Source organism: Podarcis raffonei, chromosome 10 (assembly GCF_027172205.1).
Source record: "Podarcis raffonei isolate rPodRaf1 chromosome 10, rPodRaf1.pri, whole genome shotgun sequence".
In the NCBI taxonomy this organism is placed as follows: domain Eukaryota; kingdom Metazoa; phylum Chordata; class Lepidosauria; order Squamata; family Lacertidae; genus Podarcis; species Podarcis raffonei.
This window is the reverse complement of record NC_070611.1, coordinates 22,654,541-22,679,724: the sequence shown is the minus strand read 5'-3', so window position 1 is coordinate 22,679,724 and position 25,184 is coordinate 22,654,541. Positions and strand designations below refer to the sequence as shown.

Here is a 25,184-nt window from a genome sequence, read left to right as displayed (position 1 = left end):
AATTCCACTCACACTAGCCAACACCTGGTTTTGGTTGCAACCCAACTCCCTCATCTTCTGACCCTGAACTGGTCACAGCCGGATAGAATTCAGATTACCTATATAATAAATGCATCCACTCCTGCCTTTGCTCCTTCTGGATTCTAGGAAAACATTTTATGGAATTTTATACTTCAGGTAATTAGAAACCTTTGTTTAAGAACAGCACATTTGGCACTGTTCATTCTGGTAGCCAGCAATCTCCTTAAATCTAAACGGCTTCACTGCAATATAAGATACAGTGGTACCTCGGGTTAAGTACTTAATTCGTTCCGGAGGTCCGTTCTTAACCTGAAACTGTTCTTAACCTGAAGCACCACTTTAGCTAATGGGGCCTCCCATTGCCGCTGTACCGCCGGAGCATGATTTCTGTTCTCATCCTGAAGCAAAGTTCTTAACCTGAGGTACTATTTCTGGGTTAGCCGAGTCTGTAATCTGAAGTGTATGTAACCTGAAGCGAATGTAACCCGAGGTACCACTGTACAGGTAATTCACAGGGGTTATGTTCTGGAGATTGCACACAAAGCTGAAATCGTGTATAGTCAAAACAATCCTGGAACTGTCCCTGTGTGAGCATCCCTACCTTTCTGAAGCTGGTGTGTTGAGCAGGACTTGCCTTCACAAAGCAGAGAGCTTAAGCACTCTTTCTGCAGCAGGGAAACCTGGTGCAGAAAGAGCTTTTAAGCTCCCCACCTTGTGTGCATTTAGTTTGTGTGATTTCAGCTGGCTAGTAGGTAAAGCACTTAAAGCTGAAATTGTGCAAGTTAAAAGTACATATGTTGCGAGTTACCTGTATATGTAGAATGCATCTTATTCCTTTTTAAGACCTCATTTTTTGATAGAGACTGAGGGCAGGGGGGAGAACTAGGCGTTTGCAAAACTGGGGTGCCCAAAACTGGGGTGTCAGGACAAGCAGAACAGATATGCAACAAGAGAGGTACGGTAAGAAAATATTTAGGCAAGGAGAGGAGGAAAACAAGAGGCAAAGTGTTAGGAAAATTAAGAGGGACTGATAAATAGGAGGGAAAATGAGAAGCATCAAAACATTTAAAGAACAGAAGCATAAGAATCCTTCAGACTGGTGGGAGGGAGAGCAGGAGGAAATAAGGACAGGGCTGTCTGAGATTAAAAGGAAATGAAGATGAGAGCAAAAGCTGCAGAAAGAATTGAAATGTATGTAAATGAGCAGGGGTTATAGGTACAAGTTTATGGTCACAAGAGAGCACATTGCTCTCCAAATGGCAGGAAGTTGAGATCAATTCCAAGTCTCTTCTCAACTGAGTGCTGAACTCTGGGGCAAAATCTGACAAGCCACCAAACGAGATGGCAGAAGTGACACTTTCCACTGAAAGGATGTTATCTGTAACTGGAATAACAGGGTTGCCTCAGGTCAGGAATCAGTCTGATTGACAGCCCCACAGGAAAACCTGCACCACACCTGTCTGAACTATGTGGAGTTCTAGCCAATATAAATAGCATCTCAGTCATTTAAATGCCAGATTTCTGGGGCGGCAACAGTATCGGCTAGGGTGGCAAGGAAAAACAGGGCTGCCATATGTCTGAATCTGAAAGCTGGAACTGACATCCAGGGGGAATTTACGAAAGGCGGCACTTTGTCCTAGATCATAGGACAATCGCAAAATTGTGATTTTGTTAAACAAAAGCTCGACAACTTTCGGGGTACCCTGGTTTTTACTTTTTTGGCAACCCTAGGAAAACAGAACAGCAAAATTTGCAGGAGATACCATCCATAAGATTGAATGCACTCATAGACACAATCAAATCATCAGTAAAATATGGATCTCTGCAGTACTATTAGAATTAATCCTATTCAAGTCCAGAGAGGATGGATGGATACAAGATTACCTGAAAAGGGCTGATATCAGCTCTGTTTTTCTACAATCTTTCATATAATAGTGAAAGAGTTTCATTTAGCAAGAAATGTAAAGTATTCAGCAGCTATGAAAAGCATATCTTGCTGCTCTCACAACAACATTCATACTTGTCCCATTATACTATCCCACATTCTTACTGCTCAGAGCCTTCAAAATGAAAAGGGATATATACATAAAACAATCGAATTATTGCTGCAAAGGCTCCGGTAGTACAAACGGAACAAATAAAAATTAGTATCAGCTTATTTGCATTTGTTGTTTAGTCGTTTAGTCGTGTCCGACTCTTTGTAACCCCATGGACTCCAGGTCCATGCTTTTGCATGCGATTGATGCAATCAACAAACCACAAGCATCTTCAACATTCTTTTATCAAAAAAAATGTAATGTGGGAAGGATATTCATGTCAGACTTGGGTATGCCCAATAATGAGTACATGATTTGGCATTCACATTATCTTTCTTGAAGGCCAAAGTAACCCACCCAATGCACACGAACTATTTTTTTATATAGAGGAGGGTCTTGAGTGTAAGCTCCCAGGATAGGAAATGGCACTAAACCCAGAATAAAATGCCGAAAGGCATGTTTTCTTAGAGCTAACTAATGAGACTTACTTTCAAGTAAGAAGTAGTAAGGCTCTGAGTTTTATTTTATTTTTTTGGTGAGGGGGAGGATATCAGATCACTAGTTTGCAGAGAAGAAGGAGGAGGAGAAGAAGAAGAAGAAGGAAACATGAATTCAGCAAATCTCTTTAAGCAGACTGTTAAAGGAAGGTCTCTTACCCCTTTTTCAATTATAAGTGTGAAAGCTCTGAGTTAGGCTCACATTAGAGAATCTAGCTCACAATACTATACTACTCCTATTTCTGGGGCTATTTAAATAGTTTCTCACACCTTGATACAGTGAGGAACTGACGTTTTTTAAATCTGATTTGCGGATAACTTCAGCTTCCTCACCTTACCAGCCAATCCCAACCGACCCCCCCCCCCACAAATTATATCCTTCCATGGTTAAATATAGTACACAGATATTTCTCACAAGAAAGCAGCTTTTCAAAATTGTAATGTATTGCTTCAGTCAGTTACCATCAAAGTCCTACAAAAGTGTGCCTTTATTCCGTTTCCTCAGGCACTGCGTTAAATGAAACATCCTTGCTCTTTGACATATTATACCCCAACTGAGGGGGCTTTTTCTGTAGGCTGACCACTTTTTGAAGGATCAAAGGCAAAATATCAATGAACGCTATTTCCCCATCAGCTGCCAGCACATGCTTTTCATTTAATTTTTGTGCTCAAAGAAATGGCTGATAAGGCTTTCAGTAAAAGCTTGACCATAAATCCGTCCAGAGCTCCCGTTAAGAGATGCATTTTTAGAAGGCAAGACCCATTTTTCCCATTTGAAAGAACACTATTATTTATTAAATTTATAGGCTGCCCTTCATCTGAAGACCACAGGAAGGTTTACAACATAAAAATACAAATATGTAACTTAAAATGCTTGCAGCATGTGCTTCCACAGAAGTATGAAAGTGAAACCTTTTTTGCAGCATGGCTTTATTGTAAATCATAGAAACTCGAGAGCTTTTTAAAAATCCCCAAACATCCCTACTTCTAACAGAAAATCTCATAATAATATTACAACTAAGGATTATAGGCAGGAATAAGTCTTTAATTGAGTACGTTTTTCTCTCGCAGCTTGTGCACCCCAATACTTAAAAGATTACAAGGAATTCTGTGTCTGGAGAAACACATAATTGCCACGTTACTTACTTGCAATGTCCCTGAGCAACTGCTGAACACAAGGGTGTAAAGCCATTTTTATCAACAGGATCAACTTGAGCTTCTGAAGTCAGCAGCAATCTTACACAATCTAGGAGTTGGAAAACACAAAGGCATATTGATATATAAGAGGGAAGTGGTGGGGAGAGATAAGGGTCCGAAAACCAGAGAGCATTCCTCAGAAACCGCGCATCTACAGTATGTAACCATAAAAGTTCCTGTGGATATCTGGTTGTCTAACTGTTGAAACAGAGTGCTGGACTAGATGGGTCTTCGTATTGCCTTTATCTACGAAAGGCAATATTCTGTATTGTGATGCCAGCTTGCTAGGACACCTGGGCAAGGCAAACTTATCTCTCATACATAGAGAGAGCAAATTAACAAAGTCTTCCCATTCACCAAGTTCTTTTTTTATTTTTATTTTATTTATTAGTTTTATATAACACCCTTCTTCATAAGATCTCAGGGAGGTTCACAGAATAAAATACAGGATAAAAGAAAGTAAAATATTAAAACAAAACAGCAAAACAATAACCCCCTCTTCCCACAGACACATTTAAAAGGCCCCAGAATATTATTCAGCCCAAGGCCTGGTTGAAAAGAAACGTTTTCACCTAGAAATACGTAATGAAGGCACCAGGTGAACTTCCCTGGAGAGAACACTCCACAGACAGGGAGCCAATACAGAAAGAAAAACCTTTCTGAGCCTTTTAATGCTTTAGAATACACTGGAAATTTTCCAACTTTGGATTTTGCTGTCACAAGATTTGGTGATGGCCGCTAGCTTAAGATGACTTAGTACGTGGATAAGAAAAATCGACAGAGGAGATGTCTATTGCTACAAGTCATGATGGCTACATTCACGCTCCCCATTCGGAGGCAGAATGTCATTTGCCAAGAAGAATCGATGGGAGAGGTCTACTACCTTCATGTCTAGCTTGTGGGAGACTTGGGACTGGCCACACTGAGAAACTGGCAACTGAAATGTTGGTCTAATCCAAAAGGATTCTTCTTATGTACCTCCAAGATTCCCTTGCAACCACTGCCTTCCTTACTGTACCGCCACCCCAACGGCTTTCTATGCTACCTCTTGCTCAAATCTGATGAAGTGCTTATAAGATTCTGAGGCTGTAAGTGTCCCATCCTGACCCAAATGTAGACACATTTATGTCTACAGGGGAAGGAGTCGAGTGTAGAAGGGCTGAAATCAGACCCCAGAGCTTATGTGAGGGGCGTATTGCTCCCCTGTGACTATACCGAAATATTAGTGTCTCACACCAGGAGCTAATCTTAGGGCTGCAAGATCAAGTTGTTCAGGATCTGCACTGGTTCATGGTTTGATCCTGCCATTTCTCTCTGGAATACAGAGCAACAGTTCAGCTTTCCAACAACTTTGCTAAGCAGAGGGACAACAGCTGGCCCAAGGTCACTCAGTGAATTTTAATGGCCAATCACAGAGCAGAACCTGGATTTCTCTGCAACCACCCCTCTTCGCTGTCATAAATAAAATATTAAACTTGGTACTGATATATTTCCTCATTCTGAAAACAAATCCAAATTGTTATCGTCGTGACAGCCCACTGAAACCCCCAGCTTTTCTACCTCATTGTGTGTTCCCCCTGTGATCGATTTCATTATTTGTTTTAGGCAGAAGAAACACAGCCATCAAGTTTCCGTCCAAATTGTACCAGTTTCTCAGTGGGCTGTTTTGCCTTCCTTCCAACATATACAAGTCTTGAATATTCACCAGGAGTGATAAAAATTATTTGACCATAAAAGCTTTCCATTTGCTTAAACTGTGTTGAAATGTCTCAGCAATACTTTGATGTTAATACTGTTTTCTCCATATATTTTCAGAATGAAAGATCAAGGGCATGCCGCCAATAACAGTGGAATCCCAAATTCTCCAAGTGTCCCTATTTTCCAGGGACAGTCCTGGATCTACAGAAACTGTCCTGGTTTCTGATTTGATCATGGAATGTCATGGTTTCCCTTACGACGGCCCTATTTTCAGTGGAGAAATGTTGGAGGGTATGGCAGGATGCCCCTATTTTCATCAGAGAAATGTTGGAGCGTGTGGAGTTATGTGACCCCCCAAGCCAAGGAAATACGTAACTATACAACCTTCAAAAGACATCTAAAGGCAGCCCTGTATAGGGATTTTTTAAAAAAATGTTTAATGTTTTATTATGTTTTTATATATGTTGGAAGCTGCCCAGAGCTGCCGGAGTAACCTAGTCAGATGGGTGGGGTATAAATAATAAAATTATTATTTATTGTTATGGAAAAGGGTGTCCCTATTTTCATCGGAGAAATGTTGGAGCGTATGGAATCCTATAAAAAGGTAAAGGGACCCCTGACCATTAGGTCCAGTCATGACTGACTCCGGGGTTGTGGCACTCATCTCGCTTTATTGGCCGAGGGAGCTGGCGTACAGCTTCCGGGTCATGTGGCCAGCATGACTAAGCCGCTTCTGGCGAACCAGAGCAGTGCATGGAAACACTGTTTACCTTCCCGCTGGAGCAGTACCTATTTATCTACTTGCACTTTGATGTGCTTTCAAACTGCTAGGTTGGCAGGGGCAGGGACCGAGCAACGGGAGCTCACCCCGTCACGGGGATTCGAACCGCCGACCTTCTGATTAGCAAGTCCTAGGCTCTGTGGTTTAACTATACATGTCTACTAAAAAGCCTGGCTCCCTGCAACAGTCCAGTGAGACAAACCCCTAGGCAAGTGTGCATAGGAGGTGTGGGAAATTTTGCCTCGCAAGCCAAATTTGACCCTGGTTCCAGTTGGCCATTTGCCCCCAAGCAAATCCACCTGCTCCACACCTGACATTATATGTGTGTGATACTGCTTTGAAATCCTGACAATCATCACCTGATGTCACGGTGGCATCAGGCGATTAACCGTCCACCTGTCCAAAATTTGGCCAAGAGGTAGGCCCACCGACCTGACCAGTTTCCTCACCCCTGGTGTCTAGTGCTGCAACCTTAGGCAACCCTGCCCTCGTCTGCATGGGAATAAACCCCACTGAAATCAAGGGGACTTGCTTCTCCATAGCCACGTTTAGGATGTCACTGTTAAGTACACAGGGTGGGATTCAATTAATGAGTCCTATCGGTGGAAGTCCTGTACGAGGACTTCTGGTTGTGCAACAGGGGTTTCCCCCCAAAATGGGCTTAGGGGCCTGTTAGGAGAAGCCTAGAGAAAAGAGGGGACACGGGTGGCACTGTGGGCTAAACCACTGAGCCTAGGGCTTGCCAATAAGAAGGTTGGCGGTTCGAATCCCCGCAACGGGGTGAGCTCCTGTTGCTCGGTCCCTGCTCCTGCCAACCTAGCAGTTCAAAAGCACATCAAAGTGCAAGTAGATAAATAGGTACCGCTCCGGCGGGAAGGTAAACGGCATTTCTGTGCGCTGCTCTGGTTTTCCAGAAGCGGCTCAGTCATGCTGGCCACATGACCCAGAAGCTGTACGCCGGCTCCCTCGGCCAATAAAGCGAGATGAGCGCCACAACCCCAGAGTCGGTCACAAGTGGACCTAATGCTCAGGGGTCCCTTTACCTAGAGAAAGGAGAGAGGAGATTGTTCTCTCTGGGAAGCCAAAATGCTTGCCCTGGTGGAACAATCACCTTAGCGCACTGTGGAATTCCTCCCCTGAACTAGAAAAGCACATATAAACACAGCAGATAGTAAAGTCAGGGCACGGACAAAATCCATACCTGTATGTCCATTCATAGCAGCAGAATACAAGGCAGAATAGCCATCTTCACAGGAGTCATTAATGTCCAGACCTTCTTCATTAAGCAGCATTGACAATAAAGTTACATTTCCCTGGGCAGCAGCTTGGTGAAGAAGGGTGGGCCTGCCACCCAGGGGGACAGGACCACCACTCATTAATAAAGGGGTTAGGGAGGGAGACCAGCCTGCGAGTTAAAAGCAACATCAATTAGAGAGAACACACATGAAGAAGTTAAAGCTGCACACTTTGAAAGCTATTTCAAAAGTTCTACAAACGAAAACAGATACTGCCCTTTCAGCACATATAAAAAAATTAGCACAACTTTTTAAAAAATAAAAATAAATCCTGGATCCAAAGATAGCTTCAAATCACACACATGCTAACTGAAACAATTTATTATTTAGGTAAGCTCAAGGAAACACTCTATCCACTTTTGGTACAGTGCCATTGCCTAGATTTTGGTTTTTGGTGTTTTTTTTTAAAAAAAGATTATGTTTTAGTTGAAAAGCTAGCTCAAGTTATTTTGGTTTAAATTTAGCAAAAAAAAATTAAAAAGAGGATTGAGATAAAATTTGCATAGGTTTAAAGTAACATATGATTTTAAAGAGTCATTTTTATCAGTATTCTCTTAAGAAAATCTGCTTAAATCTATGCAAAATATGACAGGCATTTTAGTTGAAAGTACATTTAAATCTCACACCGGTGCCTACTGTCTAAGCCTGCTTGTTACTCAGCTGGTCTAAACACTGCATAGATTCATCTCAAACGTGGCAGCAGCACCGCAACTTCCTTTGTGTTTTACAGTAAGGACTAAAGAGCAGCAATTAATTAATTATATCAAAATGACTGGCAAAAGCTTCCACATCGTCCAGTAAGAAACGCAAGCGACAGAACAGAATTTTAGGAAATTATAGGAGTTATCTTGGATAGACATTCCAGGTATCAGGCGTTAGCAGCTTTAGAGGAGAGTTTATTAAGGGCATGAAGTCTGCTGTATAGGGTGCGGAAGACTTTGTGAACTCTTCCTTGATCAAAAGGCTGCAAAAGGAAATAGAAAAGGGGGTTGAAAATAGATATCGCTTCTTGCAACTGTGGATTGCCGATCGACAAAGGAGAAATTCCAAAGGGATTTCCAGCTTTTATTGAGGTTCGGGTTATAATCAGGTTATAACAACTGCCCACACTATAAGCCAGGCATGAGGAATTTGGGCCTCTCCAAATGTTGTTGAATTACATCTCCGACCATTGGCCATGCTGGCCAGGACTAACTGGAATTAGAATCCAATGATATCTGGAAGGTCACAGGTTCCCCATCCTTGCTATAAGTTGGAAGGATCATGAATTTTAAACACCAGGCTTGGTAATATTTGTATTGTAAAATATACTGTATTTTTCGCTCTATAAGACGCACCAGACCACAAGACACACCTAGTTTTTGGAGGAGGAAAACAAGAAAAAAAATATTCTGAATCTCAGAAGCCAGAACAGTAAGAGGGATCAGTGAAAGAAGCAATCCCTCTTGTTGTTCTGGCTTCTGGGATAGTTGCGCAGCCTACATTCGCTCCATAAGACGCACACACATTTCCCCTTACTTTTTAGGAGGAAAAAAGTGAGTCTTATAGAGCAAAAAATACAGTAATTTCTATGGCCTCCTTGATGTAGAAAGTATTCTGCTCTTGTTTTTCTCAACTTAACAGCCATTCATTAAATTATCTATTTCCAACTACTGTAGGGTTTGGTTATCTCCAAAGTTTTAAAAAGCTGCCATGTCTTTAATGAAGTATAAGCCAACCGACTTATAAACGTTACACGTCTCAATAAAGATGGTGTTTAAAAGAGGAGAGATTTTTCTCGTAACAGAAAACAATCGTTTATGCCATGGAAAATAATCATAAATGTATTAACTGAATTTAAAAGAAAAATACAGAAAATGGGCCATAGTAGAACTGCAATGGGTCTCATTGGTCATGGACACTATATTAAGCTACTGGGCAGGAACCAATGAGAAGGTTAATGGAAGGCACTAACAGACTGGGGGACAAAGCTAAGTAATGGCAGAAGATGATGGACCAAAGGAAGGGAGTCAGAGGATTGGGTGGGCGCAAAGGATAAGTGCAGGCAATAGGCAATAGAATAACAGCTCTGCTTATCTCCTTGGAGGTACTTACCTTGGGGTTATTCTGTTGCCACTAATGACAACATCAATTTCCCCCCTCCTTGACCAATACCACTTTGCCACTAAACAGTTCAGGGGTGGACAGCACAGAAGGGGTGGACAGGATGGAAGTAGGGAAAAAACTCTCTCTAGGAAACTCTCAATAGAGTTTCACGGTCAGCCTCTCTTATTAGAGATGTCCCCACTATCACCCCTAGCCCAGCAGGCAAAAGGAGCCAAACTTAGAATTCTTGGTAGCCCAAGGAAGTTGCTTAGTTGCTTGCAGCACCAATGATCAACTGCAATAGATCCTTAACAGAAAGGTTGGCTTTGATTAAACATAAACACATGGTGTTGTTATATATTGTTGTTGTTTAGTGATGTCCGACTCTTCATGACCCCATGGACCAGAGCACGCCAGGCACTTCTGTCTTCCACTGCCTCCCGCAGTTTGGTCAAACTCATGTTCATAGCTTCGAGAACACTGTCCAACCATCTCGTCCTCTGTCGTCCCCTTCTCCTTGTGCCCTCCATCTTTCCCAACATCAGGGTCTTTTCCAGGGAGTCTTCTCTTCTCATGAGGTGGCCAAAGTACTGGAGCCTCAGCTTCAGGATCTGTCCTTCCAGTGAGCACTCAGGGCTGATTTCCTTAAGAATGGATAGGTTTGATCTTCTTGCAGTCCATGAGACTCTCAAGAGTCTCCTCCAGCACCATAATTCAAAAGCATTAGTGTTTGTGTGTGTGTTTGTGTGTGTTTGTGTGTGTGATGCATGGCAGGCTATTATAGGAAGTTGTAAATGTTCAATAAAGGAAAGGAAGAAATAGAAAAAAGGGAAGACTGAGAGAAAAGAAAAGAGTTTTTTATATAGTTTTAATGATTTCCTTTCTATTTAAAGAACTACAAGTCATCACAAAAAGTTGGGAATATCATCTAAACTTTGCCAAAGAAAGAAAGAAAGAAAGAAAGACCTAACAGAAAAAATGGATAAAATCTAGATGAAAGGAACCTTTATATTTTAACTAGATTGCTTCCACGTTACAGTCCTTTAACATTGCTGTGGCTTTGCTTTTCCCCAATTAGCTGGAAGAATAAAAATGGGCATTCCAGACAAGCAAAAACAGCATAGGTTTCCAGCAATTTTAATTAAGTTTCTTCACTGGAGGCCAACCCATTTTATTCTTCCTTGACGGACAATGGGTGCAGGAATGGTGATGAAAAGCCTCTTAATTGCCCCTTGAATTTCTCACAGCACAATCCTATGCATGTCTACTCAGAAGTAAAATCCACTGAGTTCAAGGGGACTTATTCTCAGCTAAACATGTATAGAACTGCAGCCTTAATGCCTTTTTTGGTTCCCATTGATGAGAGAAGGGTTAATTACTGCTTTTCTCTCAAACTAGAAAATAGTGTGTTCTCACTATATAAAATATGAAAAGAAAAATAATTAGCACAAACCAGTAATTCTTTTTCTGGCCCATTTGCAAGACTAGAAGGGATACTGGGACAATTAAAGAGAGGCTATTCATGGTGAATTTAAGAGGTTATTCATCACTAACTACCAGGGCCATTAAAAGCCTCAATGGTGTTTTGCTTATTCACACTGGACAGGTTGGTTTTGCAGTTGTATTTGTTTACACCCCCCCCCAAATCACCACAAAACCCATTGGGGGAGGGAACATTAAAACTGCTGGAATAAAATGGGCTGACTATGACATTACTCTTTAGAAGTGAACAATGAATGGGGAATTCCTGCTAGTATGGAAGCAAACCTTATCAGTGTATGTTTATAATGTTAAGCTAACCAGGTCTTGAGAGTTCTTGAGAGTCCCATGGACTGCAAGAAGATCAAACCTATCCATTCTTAAGGAAATCAGCCCCAAGTGTTAACTGGAAGGACAGATCCTGAAGCTGAGGCTCCAATACTTTGGCCATCTCATGAGAAGAGAAGATTCCCTGGAAAAGACCCTGATGTTGGGAAAGATGGAGGGCACAAGGAGAAGGGGACGACAGAGGACGAGATGGTTGGACAGTGTTCTCGAAACTACTAACATGAGATTGACCAAGCTGCGGGAGGCAGTGGAAGACAGGAGTGCCTGGCGTGCTCTGGTCCATGGGGTCACAAAGAGTCGGACACAACTAAATGACTAAACAACAACAACAACCAGGTCCAGCAGCACTGGCAGGAAGATGCACCCTGTCGCAGGCCTAATTCAAGGAGCCCTTTTACTGAACCTGTTAGACAATCATGGTTATCTGGTTTATTTTCCTTTGGGTGTCGGGCTGGTAGAGAAAGAGAGTGGAGGAACAAAATGGAGCTTCCAGCAATAAGTACTTGATTTAGCACTTATTTAGGAATGGTAGCAATCAAATGTTGGGATGCCATTTGTAACTGTTGTTCAGATGTGGGTAGAGAGGGAAGGTTAAAGAGATTTTTGGCCATGGCTACAAACACAGATGAAAGCCATTTTCAGAAAAAGCTTTTGAATTCCATCTTAGCTTTTTAAACGAGTGCAATATCTTTTCAGTCATATAGATATTATATAAAGTAGGTTTACTGTGCACTATAGCAGATCTGGATATTATTAATATTGCATTCACCTTCCCGGCAGAGCTTAAATTTTATCTTCTTGGTGAACTGCTTTACAAATTAACAGGGTCCCAGCATGGAAAGCAATTCCAGGCAAGAGCCTGAAACACACATGAAGATTCCTGCATGCAGCAATCTCACACACACACACACACACACACACACACCACTACATGTATGAGTATTGGAAGAGGAGGTCCATGTAGGATTAACATATGAAGCAGGAGCATGAGAAAGCCTTCCAAAACATAGCATATACAAACTAAGCAATAATAACTGCATTGCATATTTCGTATGCAAATCCCACTGTTAACATAACATTGAATCGGCACCGATTTCTAAGAGTTGGCAAGGAAGAAGAACCACAGGTTTGTATTCATTCAGGAAAATGCATAACAAAATTCGGAGACATGAGTAAGCTTTGTGGTTTCATATGCAAGAAGTTAGCAAATACGAAGCATCTGGGAAAGCGTGCTGGACATGCAGTGATGGGAGAATGAAAGGAACAGGGGGGGAAAAAACAGCTTCTGGCATCAGCTTCAGATTGTGGAGATGATTAATTTCAGAGTCTATTACCAACCTCTCCTGCACCCCATTCACTTTATGAGCAAACCACATCACAAAAAGATGAATCAGATCTGAATGAACCAAATAAAAACAACGTTGATTGAAAAGTGATTTTAAAAAATAAATAAATAAGAGCAAATCTAAAAAGAATGGATAATCCCAAGGGCATGGGAAATTCAATTGCTTAGAGCCATTTTAATATTTATGCTTCCCCCCGCAAGTCTGAATTGTAAACTCAATTGATATTCATTGGCAAAATAATGAAGGCTATTCATTGGCCTTAAGAGAGCTGAGTCATGAATACTTACAGAGATCTTTCAAGTAAGAAAGTGACCCACAGCTAATAGGGACTCAGTTGACATTTCATACTTGACAAAAGTATGAAGACGCACAAGAGACCTGCACTGACATATAGAATGAATTTGGTAATGATAAGGTGGCCAGGCAGCAGATATAACCAGTCTTGCCTAATTCCATGTATACTTTTTAAGATATCTCTATGATGTGAATCATGCTAAATGTAGCTGGTCACGTTCATCAGGCACAAAGAGCAAAGGCAGCAACACCCAACTTGGTAGTGACCCTCAGTTCTGGTAGGCTACGTCTGCTGCCATCTTAAATAGGATTGCACAGCCTCACTTAAAACACCTATGGAACAAGCTCAGTTGTACTCAAGTGACAACTGGCAGGCTCCCTGAATGATCACAACTTGGATAAGCTCATGGCGAGATACTTGGATTGGATCTAGGAATCTTCAACATGGGACTCTAGATATTTAGAAAAATCTTTGGATTGATTGCACAGCACTTTTCATGATAAATACACCTGAAACTCAGACCTGGCTGTACTGCACAAACCTGCTGTGTGACAGCGGCATGTTAAAACTTCCGTTTGAATTGCATGGTAAAAACACTCAGGCCTGTTTACACACGTGCAGTGGCGTTGCGTGGGGACAGGGCGCAAAATTGTTAGCAGCACAAAATTTCAACACCCAGCGCTACCTCAATATAGCTGTGTGCTTCCGTCGCTGGGGTCCATTGAAAACATCTTATCCACGGGAAACCAGGAAGTGAAATTTCTAGACAATGGAACAACTATTCTTTTCTTATCTCTGCAGCTATGATCTCCTGGGTGACGCAGGTGCCATTAGGCAGCTAAATGCACATGTGTTCTCTGTCCGTTTTCCTCCCATCCACCCCACCCGAGAACTGGCAACCCAAGCTATGCCACTGCACATGTGGCAACGTTTTTGCATTCTTTCCTGATGACTGTCCTTGAGCTTGGTCCTGTCTATCTGTGACCATACATAATTCTCACGTTAACCAGAATTACATGAATACACAGCAATTGTGCTGATGTTGGCACACTCGTACCTTTTGGGAAGTCACAGGCTACAACCCTCACTGTAATCCTTATTCACTGTAGCTCTATCTTATCCCATAGCCATATATACTTGTGCTTCTACTTCACACAAGAGTATGGGAGGTGCCACAGCTCAATGATAGAGCACATTCTTTGCATGTGGATGGTCTCCTGTTCAAACTCTGGCATATCCTGCTAAAATGATCTGGAAGCAGGTAACTTGGCAGACAGCTTCCAGAGTCCCAGCCAGGTGATCAGAGCAGATGATATTTGGCTAGATGGACAAAAGGTATGACATGTTTTAAGGTAGCTTCCCATGGTCTTTGCTCATACCACAAGCACATGGAGAAAGGGATCATATGAAGGGGATTCTATGTTGATGCTACTGCAAGGATGACATGCTTCTTAGAGGCAGCCAAGATGCAAGCTATGTTACTTTAATGTAGGTTGCCTACAGAAAAGTATCCTAGAGATTTATTGCCAATTGAATTACAGAAGCAACAGTAACATGTCTCTTAGAATGAAGAGAAAAAAGGGTAACAGTAATTTAAAAGCAAATGTGTTGCCAAGTTGATCCAATAGGATGTATGATAGGTGCTCCTTAAGCATTTTAATCTCTTTTTATTGCCATTATAATAATTAGTCTTTTGTGGAATGAGACTACATCATTACAGGAAAGGATGATATGTTACTAGGACAATAAAACATTGCTACCCCATAATACCAATCCCTAGTTTATGGGTTAACCATTTTATTATTGATTGAAAAAGAAGAACAGTTAGGTTACTGTCTCCAAGTTATATCCAACCAAAGCAAACTTAAAGCTGCCTTGAGTTTGATTTTATCATCAAAAAGTGGGAGGTGAATTCCCAGATAAATACCTTTTGCATTCACTGTCTGTTATGAAATGTGAAAAGCCTACTGCAACCAGAATCCAAATCAATTTTTGAACAGCTTTCTAATACACCCGGTGGTTCTTTTCAACATGATTAACAAATGTATATTCAATCGACCAGCACTTGGCATTTAATTAAACGTTAGGAACTGCATGCTGAGTTTCAATGAACAATTTGGAATTGAATTGTCAAGTCTTGCCATTTGGGACTGAAATACAGTACTAATTGCACTTTGCCGAAGGTAAGCCTGCTATTATTTCTAATAACTGGCCCACTAGCCAGAATTTTTCAGATACCTGAATACTGTGGTGAGCAGTGTTTCCCCAGAATATAGTACACTTAACAAAAAAAGAAAAAAAGGAAGGAACAGGAATACAATGAGCAAGGTGATTAACTACATCCCTTAGAACACTTCTCTGTGTACCCTATGTACCTCACTTCCGTTATAATAGGTTGTAAACCATAAATATCATTTTGATTTGGATTTTTTTGCACAATATTGTCACTCAGGGACTCTTCATGCCACCTATCTCAATCTCCAAAGGGCCAGGCAGTTCTAATAAAGCATGACGTTATTTATTTGAATGTATAGCATGTTTCCTCCTTAAAGGAAACATATAAACAATACTTAGGAAGTTGTCTTGTGCCCAATCAAGACCATTGGTTCATCTAGGTCAGCACTGTTTAACCAGTCTGGCAATAGCTCCCCAGGGTTTCAGACAGGAGTCTCCCCCAGTCCTACTTAGATAAATTCAGGGATTGAATCTGGGATCTTCTACATGCAAGGCATGTATTTGACTATTAGTCCTACAAAAATAAAAAATATAAAAATAAACATATAAAATATTTTTTAAATCCCACAAATTTTGTTTAAAAAAACAACAAGCAAAACTGCTTACCAAATGCTGAAAAATAAAATCCTTCAACAGCTCAAATCCAATGTCCAAAATCCAGTCCATACAGAAATGTCTTACAATACTTCTAAAATGGTGGCAAGGTTTAATTACATGTGGTCCTGAGTGATTTTAGAGATTGCAAGGCACTCTGGGTAGCTCAGTCGGTAGAGCATGAGACTCTTAATCTCAGGGTTGTGGGTTTGAGCCCTGTGTTGGGTGAAAGATCCCTGCATTTTGGGGTGCCTTCTAACTCTATGTTTCTATGGACAAAGGCTTATCTTCTAAGCAGAGGTGGTACATGTGGTGTTATGGAGCTTCAGAGTCAAGCTGGAAAGCAAGTTGTTCCTGGATGGGGCTAGTGAGGTTGAAGTCACATGAGTGCACTGTCTGGACCACTGGATCAGCTGGTGGTAGCCCTGCTGGCGCAAACATGTCGCCCTATTGACACCCTACCCAAGCGTGAAGCAGCAATACCAGTGCTGGGAGGGCAACTCCACAACACTCACCTCTACTGCCTTTAAGCATGTCTGAGACTCCAGGCACTCTTCCCCATATCCTTCATGGACCACTGTTCTCCCCAAGCCCTAGATTCTTACCCTCAGTGCTCAAAATCTCCTTGCTATTCTTAAGCAGAGAAAGTACATTTTGGATCCCTGAATGCCTATCGCTTTGGCACCCCAAATATCAGAAGATGCATGTGAAGTGAGGATAAACCTTGGAAGCTTTATGTATATGATGCAATCCACTTAGACTAATTTTTTCCTAATGCATCACCACGCTATTGACATGCTATAAGAAAGGCCTACTTCCTCAGTGTCTTAGCGTAAGTTGTTTTTTCTGGGAATGTGCTGTCCTTTTCAGGATGAGAACCTACATTCACAGCTAAGATGGGCACAGTCAGTGTTAAGGGAGACCCAAACCCAACTCTCTGTTCAAAGAGAGGACAGGCTTTGTGGCATGGCCACTATCATTAAATATGGAGGCACAGAATTCTACTAAGGCCTTGCCCAAATTGTGAAGCAGAATTCAATGTAAAGCCCATTTGAAGGAAATTAAAACTTCAGATGTCCTCAGTGTCTTTCAAGAATGCTTCAGGCAGTAAGGACACCTGTGCTGAACATGAACTAAGCCTTGGCGCTTCTAGCGCAAAACCTTGCTGTTGACCTATACCCAACTGGGCTGTGGAACACACACACACACACACACAAACCAAATCCAGTGGCGCTAGAGGGGCGGGGAGAAAACCCTCCACAAATAAAGCCAATAAAATATATCCAGTCATATAAAAAAGCTAAAACTGGGCCAATCGTTTTTTTTTAAAAAAAATGAGCTCCAGACCTTTGGTTTCACAAGAGAGGCATTGGGAAGTCACTCCTGGAGTGCTCTCAAAAGCTGAGTGGCCAAAACCCCTAAAGGAATGTGACACAGAAGCAGTTCTTAAATAGTTCACTGAGATTTTCAAGGTAATTGAATATCCTCGTTCCTAGATCAGCTCGAGGCTGCAGCCTCTCACCCGTGGCTGTGCGTGCAAAACTACACATCATGTCTAGTTCCTGAAGTCTTTTCTCTGAAGGCTCTTTTATTATCAGGTAAAACCTCTGATAAAAGGTGGAACATGGGACTGGTATGGGGAAGGGGTGGGGGGAGGGCTGTTTAACTCTTTCTTTCCCAGACATGGATTTAAAAAGTACAGAGGCCTGTGCCTTTTATATCTTTGGGGAGAAAAGTAGTTTGGGGGAGAGCAACTTTGAGTGAACAAGCAGCCGGGAAGTAAATGGTTAAACAAACATGAACACCCATCTTCTGCTTTACCTGATTAAAAAGGGACAGAAGGGAGGGGAGAGGAGTCATGAAACTACATATAACATAAAGTTCACCCTTAAAAATTATTCTAGACTTTAGGGTTTCCATCTTGGAAGGAAATACACAAATTTCTTGTGTGGGGAAAACTATGTTATGGCCCCATGAAATGGATTTCCCATATCCCTGAAACTTAAAAGAAACTGCACATGGAAATTTCAAGAAGCAAAAAAAGTGAAAGAAGAGGCTTAGGGAAAAGGAAAGCTATGGAAAAAAATATGGCAAAGTAGCAACAAGTTTAGGAGTATATTGACAATCCCTTTACCTGATGCTGTTACCAGTAGGCTGTCTGAATCACATGGTCTACAGGATGAAGCACTAACAGGGTTTATGGAGGAGCTACAGGCAATGGTGGTGGGAATGACAAAGGAACTTTCTGAACATGCAGGTTGGTTCAGTCCAGGGGATTGGGGAGGCCAGGCACCCACCTGAGACGTGGCCATGGCTGGTATGGCACAGCCTGCAGGTGCCACAGATATATCTAGTGTTGGTTTTGGTGGCAGCTGAGGTGAGGACTTAGAAATGACCTCCTCATTTATTACCCTGATTCCTTGAGGTGAACTGGAAGGAGGTGAGACTAGGGTTTTGCTGTCAGTTTTGGCACCTATATTAGGGGAGCGACCACTATCCATAAGGACTTTAAGCTGTGGGTGCGGTGGAGATGGAGTCTGTGAAAGGCCTGGCTTTTTGGGAGGAATGGGTGGAGGGTTTCCTCTGTCAATCCTCGACACACTGGGAGTCTTTAAACCCATTCTACCGACTGGGGGAGGATACGTGCCAACGTCTATCGAATGTGACATTCCCGGCCGTCCAGGCAGAGCGCCCTGAGGACTCGTGAATCTTGACAGGACCTGGGTGACGGTATTCCGAGCTAGCTGCTTGGCAACTAGGTTGTCTCGACTCGTGGGCGACACGTCTCTCGACGGAGGGCTTTGGGTAGTGTTTCCGTTTTGGTCTTGGTCGTTAGCATTGGTTTGAAATCTAAACCTAGCTGCCTGGACGCGTGGATTCAGACCTTGATGCCCGGTACTGCCGGCGGATGGAGAATGCAGAGAGTGCATAGACGACGCTTGCAGGTAGCTCTGAGGTGCTATACTGGGTGCTGGAGAGGGTGCAATGTTATTTGGGAAGGGGGAAGGTAGATTGGTTAAGTCAGGCGTTGCATTTGGTCCGTTCTCCTCAATTCTGCTTTGGCCTTGAGTCAGAATGGGAGTTGAGGGGGACAGGAGCAGGTCATTGCAAGAAGAATGCCTGTCCATGACTGGCTTCACAAAGCCTGCATTGGAGCATACATTCATCTTTGTGTGGCCAGAGAGCAAAGGGTTGACAGCCGAAGGCTTTACCGGAACAGTTAAAGGCAACTTCCTAACACTTTCGGTTCCACCATCTAGCAACGCCGCGTCTGTCTGGCAGGCAAGCGTTCTCAAAGCCGGTCCCTCTGTTCCGACAGATACAGAAGCGAAACCTCTATCTTTGTTCTTACGCGGGAGGGAAAGGTGCAACTTACTGTCGTTCTCCTTTTTCAGCTGCTCAATCATTTTTCTCATCCTCTCCCTCTCTTCTCGGAGGTCATAGGTGTGCGCTTCCTCTCTGCCAAGCCTGGCATGCAGTTGCTCCCTTTCGGTGTCGAAGTCAGAAAGCTGCTTTTCCATTTGGGCTTCCATCTGCGCACTCCGCTGCTTCTCAACAGCAAGAGATTCTTCCAATTCGCCGGCTTTCTTCTTTTCTTCCTCGAATTTTGCCATGACATCTTCCAGCTTCTGGGCCTCTTCGACTATTCGACTGGAGAGCTGTTTACATTCTTTCACTAACATCAATACAACTTGTTTATTCTTGCCACGCTCCTCCTCAAGACGAGCACAGAGTTTCTTATGTTCCATTTCGAGCTCTTGCAACTGCGATTTCTCCATTTCCAGCTACAAAGAAATGCAGAACAATATTCTCATTACCATCAGGGTTGGGCTTTCCTTTTTTTTTTTTTAGTCTCAAGTAACAGAAATCAGTTGTATTTTATGTTGTTAAAACAATAAAAAACTATCTTTAAGGGGACCTGAATTAGACATTTTCTGGGCTAAGTTATTTGAGCCAAAATGTTGCTGTGTCTCTGTTTTCCAAACAGGTTAAATGAAAACTAAACTCATATTTCGTTGTCTTGAAAATGCAAACTGCTCACTTTTTTTGTTTATTGTTAATGGGAACAACTACTTTGTTTCGGCAAATATCAGAACTATGCTTTTCGCAACTGACACAGTGTCAATGGACTCATCTGCAGTACAGTGGTACCTCAGGTTACATACACTTCAGGTTACATACGCTTCAGGTTACAGACTCCGCTAACCCAGAAATAGTGCTTCAGGTTAAGAACTTTGCTTCAGGATGAGAACAGAAATTGTGCTCCAGCGGTGCAGCAGCAGCAGGAGGCCCCATTAGCTAAAGTGGTGCTTCAGGTTAAGAACAGTTTCAGGTTAAGTACGGACCTCCAGAACAAATTAAGTACTTAACCTGAGGTACCACTGTATACACATCCAAAGCAATATTATGTAACTTCAAACAGTCATGGCTTCCCTCAAAGAATACTAAAAAGTCTAGCTTGTGTAGTAGTAAGGGAGCTGACCCTATTTCTCCTCACAAAGCTACTATTTCCAGAGTTCCCTGGGAAAAGGGATTGACTATTAAACCTATATGTGTGATTTGTAGCTGCCAGTCATCAGAGTGTTGTTCACTTGAGTATTTTATTAAAGGGTACCATTATTTCAACAAAATCATCTGTATCAGACATCCCGCAAAAGAGGCATCAAATTAAAACTATTTTATGGTAATCAAGAATTTTCTCTATTTGCAAGAATCAAAAGCATCAAGCACAGGTGGCTCAATGGATTTGTGCATCTGGCTGTTAACCAAAAGGTTGGTGGTTCCCACCTCAGGGACAAGATAACCGCACTGCAGGGGGTTGGACTAGATGATGCTTGGGTCCAACTCAACAATTCTATGAGAAGTCATCTGTGAACAAAAAAAATGAGGGCAAGTGTATGTGTATTGGGAAACGGCCATGCTGAAAGGAATGAGTGGGACTAGAGAATGCTAGCACCTCATCAAGATGGCTATAGGGTGCCAAATAACATCACCAGCATGCTGAACATGGATCAGCAACTACGGTGTACCAGAAACTCTGATGCTCAATATACCGATCAGCAAGCTTGGAATTCTGAAATAGGTAGGACAGAATGTTCCTTCTATTTCCATGCTTGTAGTGCCAAAATTTATTCCCTCTTAGAAGGAGAAAAATACCTGTTTCCTGCCCGGTAGCTATTTCAGAACTGGATGTCCGTGAAACTAAAAAGGCTCAAGCTTTTGACTCTTGACTGAGAATCATTATACAGTGGTCCCTCCTTAATTTGTTCTGGAGGTCCATTCTTAACCTGAAACTGTTCTTAACCTGAAGCACCACTTTAGCTAATGGGGCCTCCCGCTGCTGCCGTGCCACCAAAGCACAATTTCTGTTCTCATCCTGAAGCAAAGTTCTTAACCCAAGGTACTATTTCTGGGTAAGTGGAGTCTGTAACCTGAAGCGTATGTAACCCAAGGTACCACTGTACAATTCAAGAACATGTAAGGGGAAGGGCTTAGTTGCATGTAATAATCAGTGTAATGATATGTGATCTTCATTCTGACCACAGGCGTCCCCTCTCCCCCACCCCACCCCCTTATAAAATAATTGCACACAGGGTTAGTCTGTAAGCTGATAAGAGAAAGCAGATAAAATGGTTGCAGTCCAGCATTTGTGATTACTACAGAGGCGGGGAGGGTTTTACATTCCTCTAGATGCTAAAATCATACTAATTTCAGAGTTGTAAGAAGATACTGTATGGTGAGTATATTTCATGTACGCTGTAATCTGGGGAACCAGATGGCCCAGAGGATTGGTAACAGGAGATGGAGCATTTCATCTCTAGGTCAGTGGTTCAATTTTGGCTTTGGTTGCTAGCGAAAGGAAAGTCATTACGAACTGGTGACTTCTGAGTGGCCTGCCGTTCACCAATAGGATTCTGTGTCCTCCCTCCAGCAGGGAGGAAAACTGATAGTCTGTTGGACAGCTCCTCCAAAGAATGTTGTTGTTATTTGCCTGCACTCCCTTTTTCTAATAAGACAGCTTCTGCTTTGTTTCTTCGAAAAATTTATAAACAAGGAATTAACAGCAGCTTTGCTGTCCTCCCCACCCACTCTGAATAATACATCTTTTATGCTTAGCATAAGTAAAACAGGAATCACTCTGAAAGTGAAGCAACAAGAGAATAATATTGCATATCCAAAAAATAAAAGCTAACTCTACAGACTGCCTGGTGCTTGGATGTGCTTGAAAAACGAGAAAACATTTGCTAAAATTCCAGGGATTTATACTTCAAGTCAATAAAAGTTAGCTATAACGATGGCATGTTGGATCTGCAATCTTAAAACTCTTCATTTACCGTATTTTTTGCTCTATAAGACTCACTTTTTCCCTCCTAAAAAGTAAGGGGAAATGTGTGTGCGTCTTATGGAGCGAATGCAGGCTGTGCAGCTATCACAGAAGCCAGAACAGCAAGAGGGATTGCTGCTTTCACTGCGCAGCGATCCCTCTTGCTGTTCTGGCTTCTGAGATTCAGAATATATTTTTTCTTGTTTTCGTCCTCCAAAAACTAGGTGCGTCATGTGGTCTGGTGTGTCTTACAGAGTGAAAAATACGTTGTTTTCTAAGATCTGGGAGGAGAATGGTGTTGCAGGATAAATATTGGAAGAGGATATTTCTGCTGTATATCAAGCAAAACACATCCCCCAGAGTCACTGAATTACAGCGTTGATCACTAAATTGTCTTGAATTAGCGACTGGAAAGAGCTAATAGCAAAATACTTTGGATAATGAAGGACAAGAGAGCATGTGAAGCAGCATCATGGCGGTTATCTCAAGCGCACGTTCTTGACTAGGCCTCAAAATATGAGCCAAGTAACTGATTCAGATATGATGCAATATAATGAGAAACGAGATGGGGTTTAGAACCATGTGGATTATCTGCTTTAGGAAACAAGGGGTGCTTTTCAGGGGAAGAACTCTGACTAGCTGGAACTGTTCCACACATCCACAACAGTAGTCAAGTAACAGTCCCAGGTTATGCATTCATTTGTTGTATTTCTGCTCCCACATTCCTCAGGGTGGTTTCCCAAAACGAACAATTCTAATTGCAATCAAATCACAGCAACAACAACAACAACAATAATAAACTCCTCCATGCAAATTGGAATGCATTTGCACTGTCAGGATATTTTCCAGAACCGCAGAAGAACCCAGCCTTCTTTTAAACATTAATTACCGGTAAGTAAGGTAAACGGTGTTTCCATGTGCGGCTCTGGCTCGCCAGAGCAGCGATGTCACGCTGGCCATGTGACCCGGAAGTGTCTCCGGACAGCGCTGGCCCCTGGCCTATAGAGTGAGATGGGCGCACAACCCCAGAGTCTGTCAAGACTGGCCCATACGGGCAGGGGTACCTTTACCTTTACCTTTATAATGCTGGGTGATGGAAAACACATTTGCCCCTTTTCCAAGAGTGGCAAAAAAATATATATGTTTCTACCTTGGGTATGCTAATCCATGTTAAGCATATACAATTTTCACATTATAATTCCTTCCACAGATTGTTAAATTGAGAAAGTAGTGACTGGGAGGGAAGCAGGGGTGATAAAAACAGAGCAGGTAGCTTTTTATTTTTAGTGTTATTTTGATTTGTTTACAAAATAAAGTTAAGATGGGTGAAAGGGGCAGGGAGGCCTTTGCAGTGGTGGGCTAGATAGGCAGTATGGTTTTATCTTGTCTATAACTTTAACTGACTTTTTCAGCTGCCTTTTTATTGTATCGTTATTTAAGATTTTATTTTATTTAAAAAAATATATGGATTAGTGGCATTTTTATACCACTAATGGTATAAATGGTTTTGTCAGCTTCCCTAAGGATAAGCTGCTCTTTTTTTCATTGGAGAGGAAAAGTAGACTACATGTTTTGAAAGATAAATAAAACAGATAATGTATGTGGAACTGTTTGGTTTTATGATGCATTTCTTTTGCTTTATTGTCCCGTTTTCTGTGCACTGTTTTTATGTACACCACTCAGAAATGCAAATAAATAAATAAATAAATAAAACAAGCTAAATGGTTCGTTATCTCCCTTCAACCTCTCCCTACTGTGAATATATTCAAATTCAAAATGATTCCAGATGTGTACATCTGAGATTATGCCATCCGCTCCTTATAGCAGATTCTGCTAAAGGAAGCAGGATGCGTCGTTCCCTCACATTGCATATGTGCTTTATAAGATGTTTGTTTTCTAGATGAGTCAACCTGACTAAGCTACCTGCCTTTCCACTTCTTTGCCCCAATACTCTTATGGAACCTGCTCCCAATTTTTTCCTTCATGTCCCAGATTTTCATGTCCATCTAGGCCGCTAGATCCCATCTTGCCTACACATACCTTCTGATTTTCTTGTACTGCCTATCCATGCTTTCTGTCAACACTGAATCCTATCCCAACATCAAACCGTTTGCCAAACCCAGCCTTAGTTCTCTTAAGGTAGCCTCTCATGGTCACCTGAGACTCAGAGGTGCTGCCTTCAGCTCCTGCAAAACTAGACAAAAACTATATGAGTATAGTCTCTCTCTGATCAGAAGAAACTCATCAGAGCATTGGTACCCAGCATAATATCCTCTGGATGTTGTTGGACTTCAGCTCCCATCATCTGCTAAGCATTAACCATGCTTAAAAGGTAAAGGTAAAGGTACCCCTGCCTGTACGGCCAGTTGTGACCGACTCTGGGGTTGCGTGCTCATCTCGCTTAAGAGGCTGGGAGCCAGCGCTGTCCAAAGACACTTCCCGGTCACGTGGCCAGCGTGACGAAGCTGCTCCGGCGAGCCAGCACTAGCGCAGCGCACGGAAACGCTGTTTACCTTCCCGCTATAAAGCGGTACCTATTTATCTAATTGCACTTAGGGGTGCTTTCGAACTGCTAGGTGGGCAGGAGCTGGGACCGAACGACGGGAGCTCACCCCGCCACGGGGATTCGAACCGCCGACCATACGATCAGCAAGTCCTAGGCACTGAGGTTTTACCCACAGCGCCACCCGCATCCCATTAACCATGCTTGCTGGGTCTTAATAGGAGTCCAAAACCATCCAAACAGCACCATGTTTGGCTACCCCTGTATCATAGGGTTAAAAAAGAAGTCAAGCCACTTGACCTCCTAGTAATACTGTAATGCATCTGTCTCCAAGAGTATGAATCACTGTACGAAGCATGTTTATCTTTAATTACTTGGCAAAATGTATGTAAATAAAGTCCAAAGGAGGGTTGGGTTTCAGGTGTCATGCAGTTGATCCAATTACGTCG

The 25,184-nt window shown here is 42.2% G+C and overlaps 1 protein-coding gene across 3 annotated transcripts in view; it reads right to left on the bottom strand.

The window, feature by feature from the left end:
• CTTNBP2 (cortactin binding protein 2) overlaps positions 1-25,184 on the bottom strand; it is a 118,396-nt gene that overhangs the window by 49,429 nt on the left and 43,783 nt on the right. For all 3 annotated transcript variants that reach the window (XM_053405903.1, XM_053405902.1, XM_053405901.1), the window contains exons 4-6: positions 18,042-19,692; positions 7,432-7,635; positions 3,701-3,800 (exon numbers count right to left, since the gene is read on the bottom strand). In XM_053405903.1, coding sequence (XP_053261878.1) covers positions 3,701-3,800; positions 7,432-7,635; positions 18,042-19,692 — 1,955 coding nt within the window. The remainder of the gene's footprint in view (positions 1-3,700; positions 3,801-7,431; positions 7,636-18,041; positions 19,693-25,184) is intronic.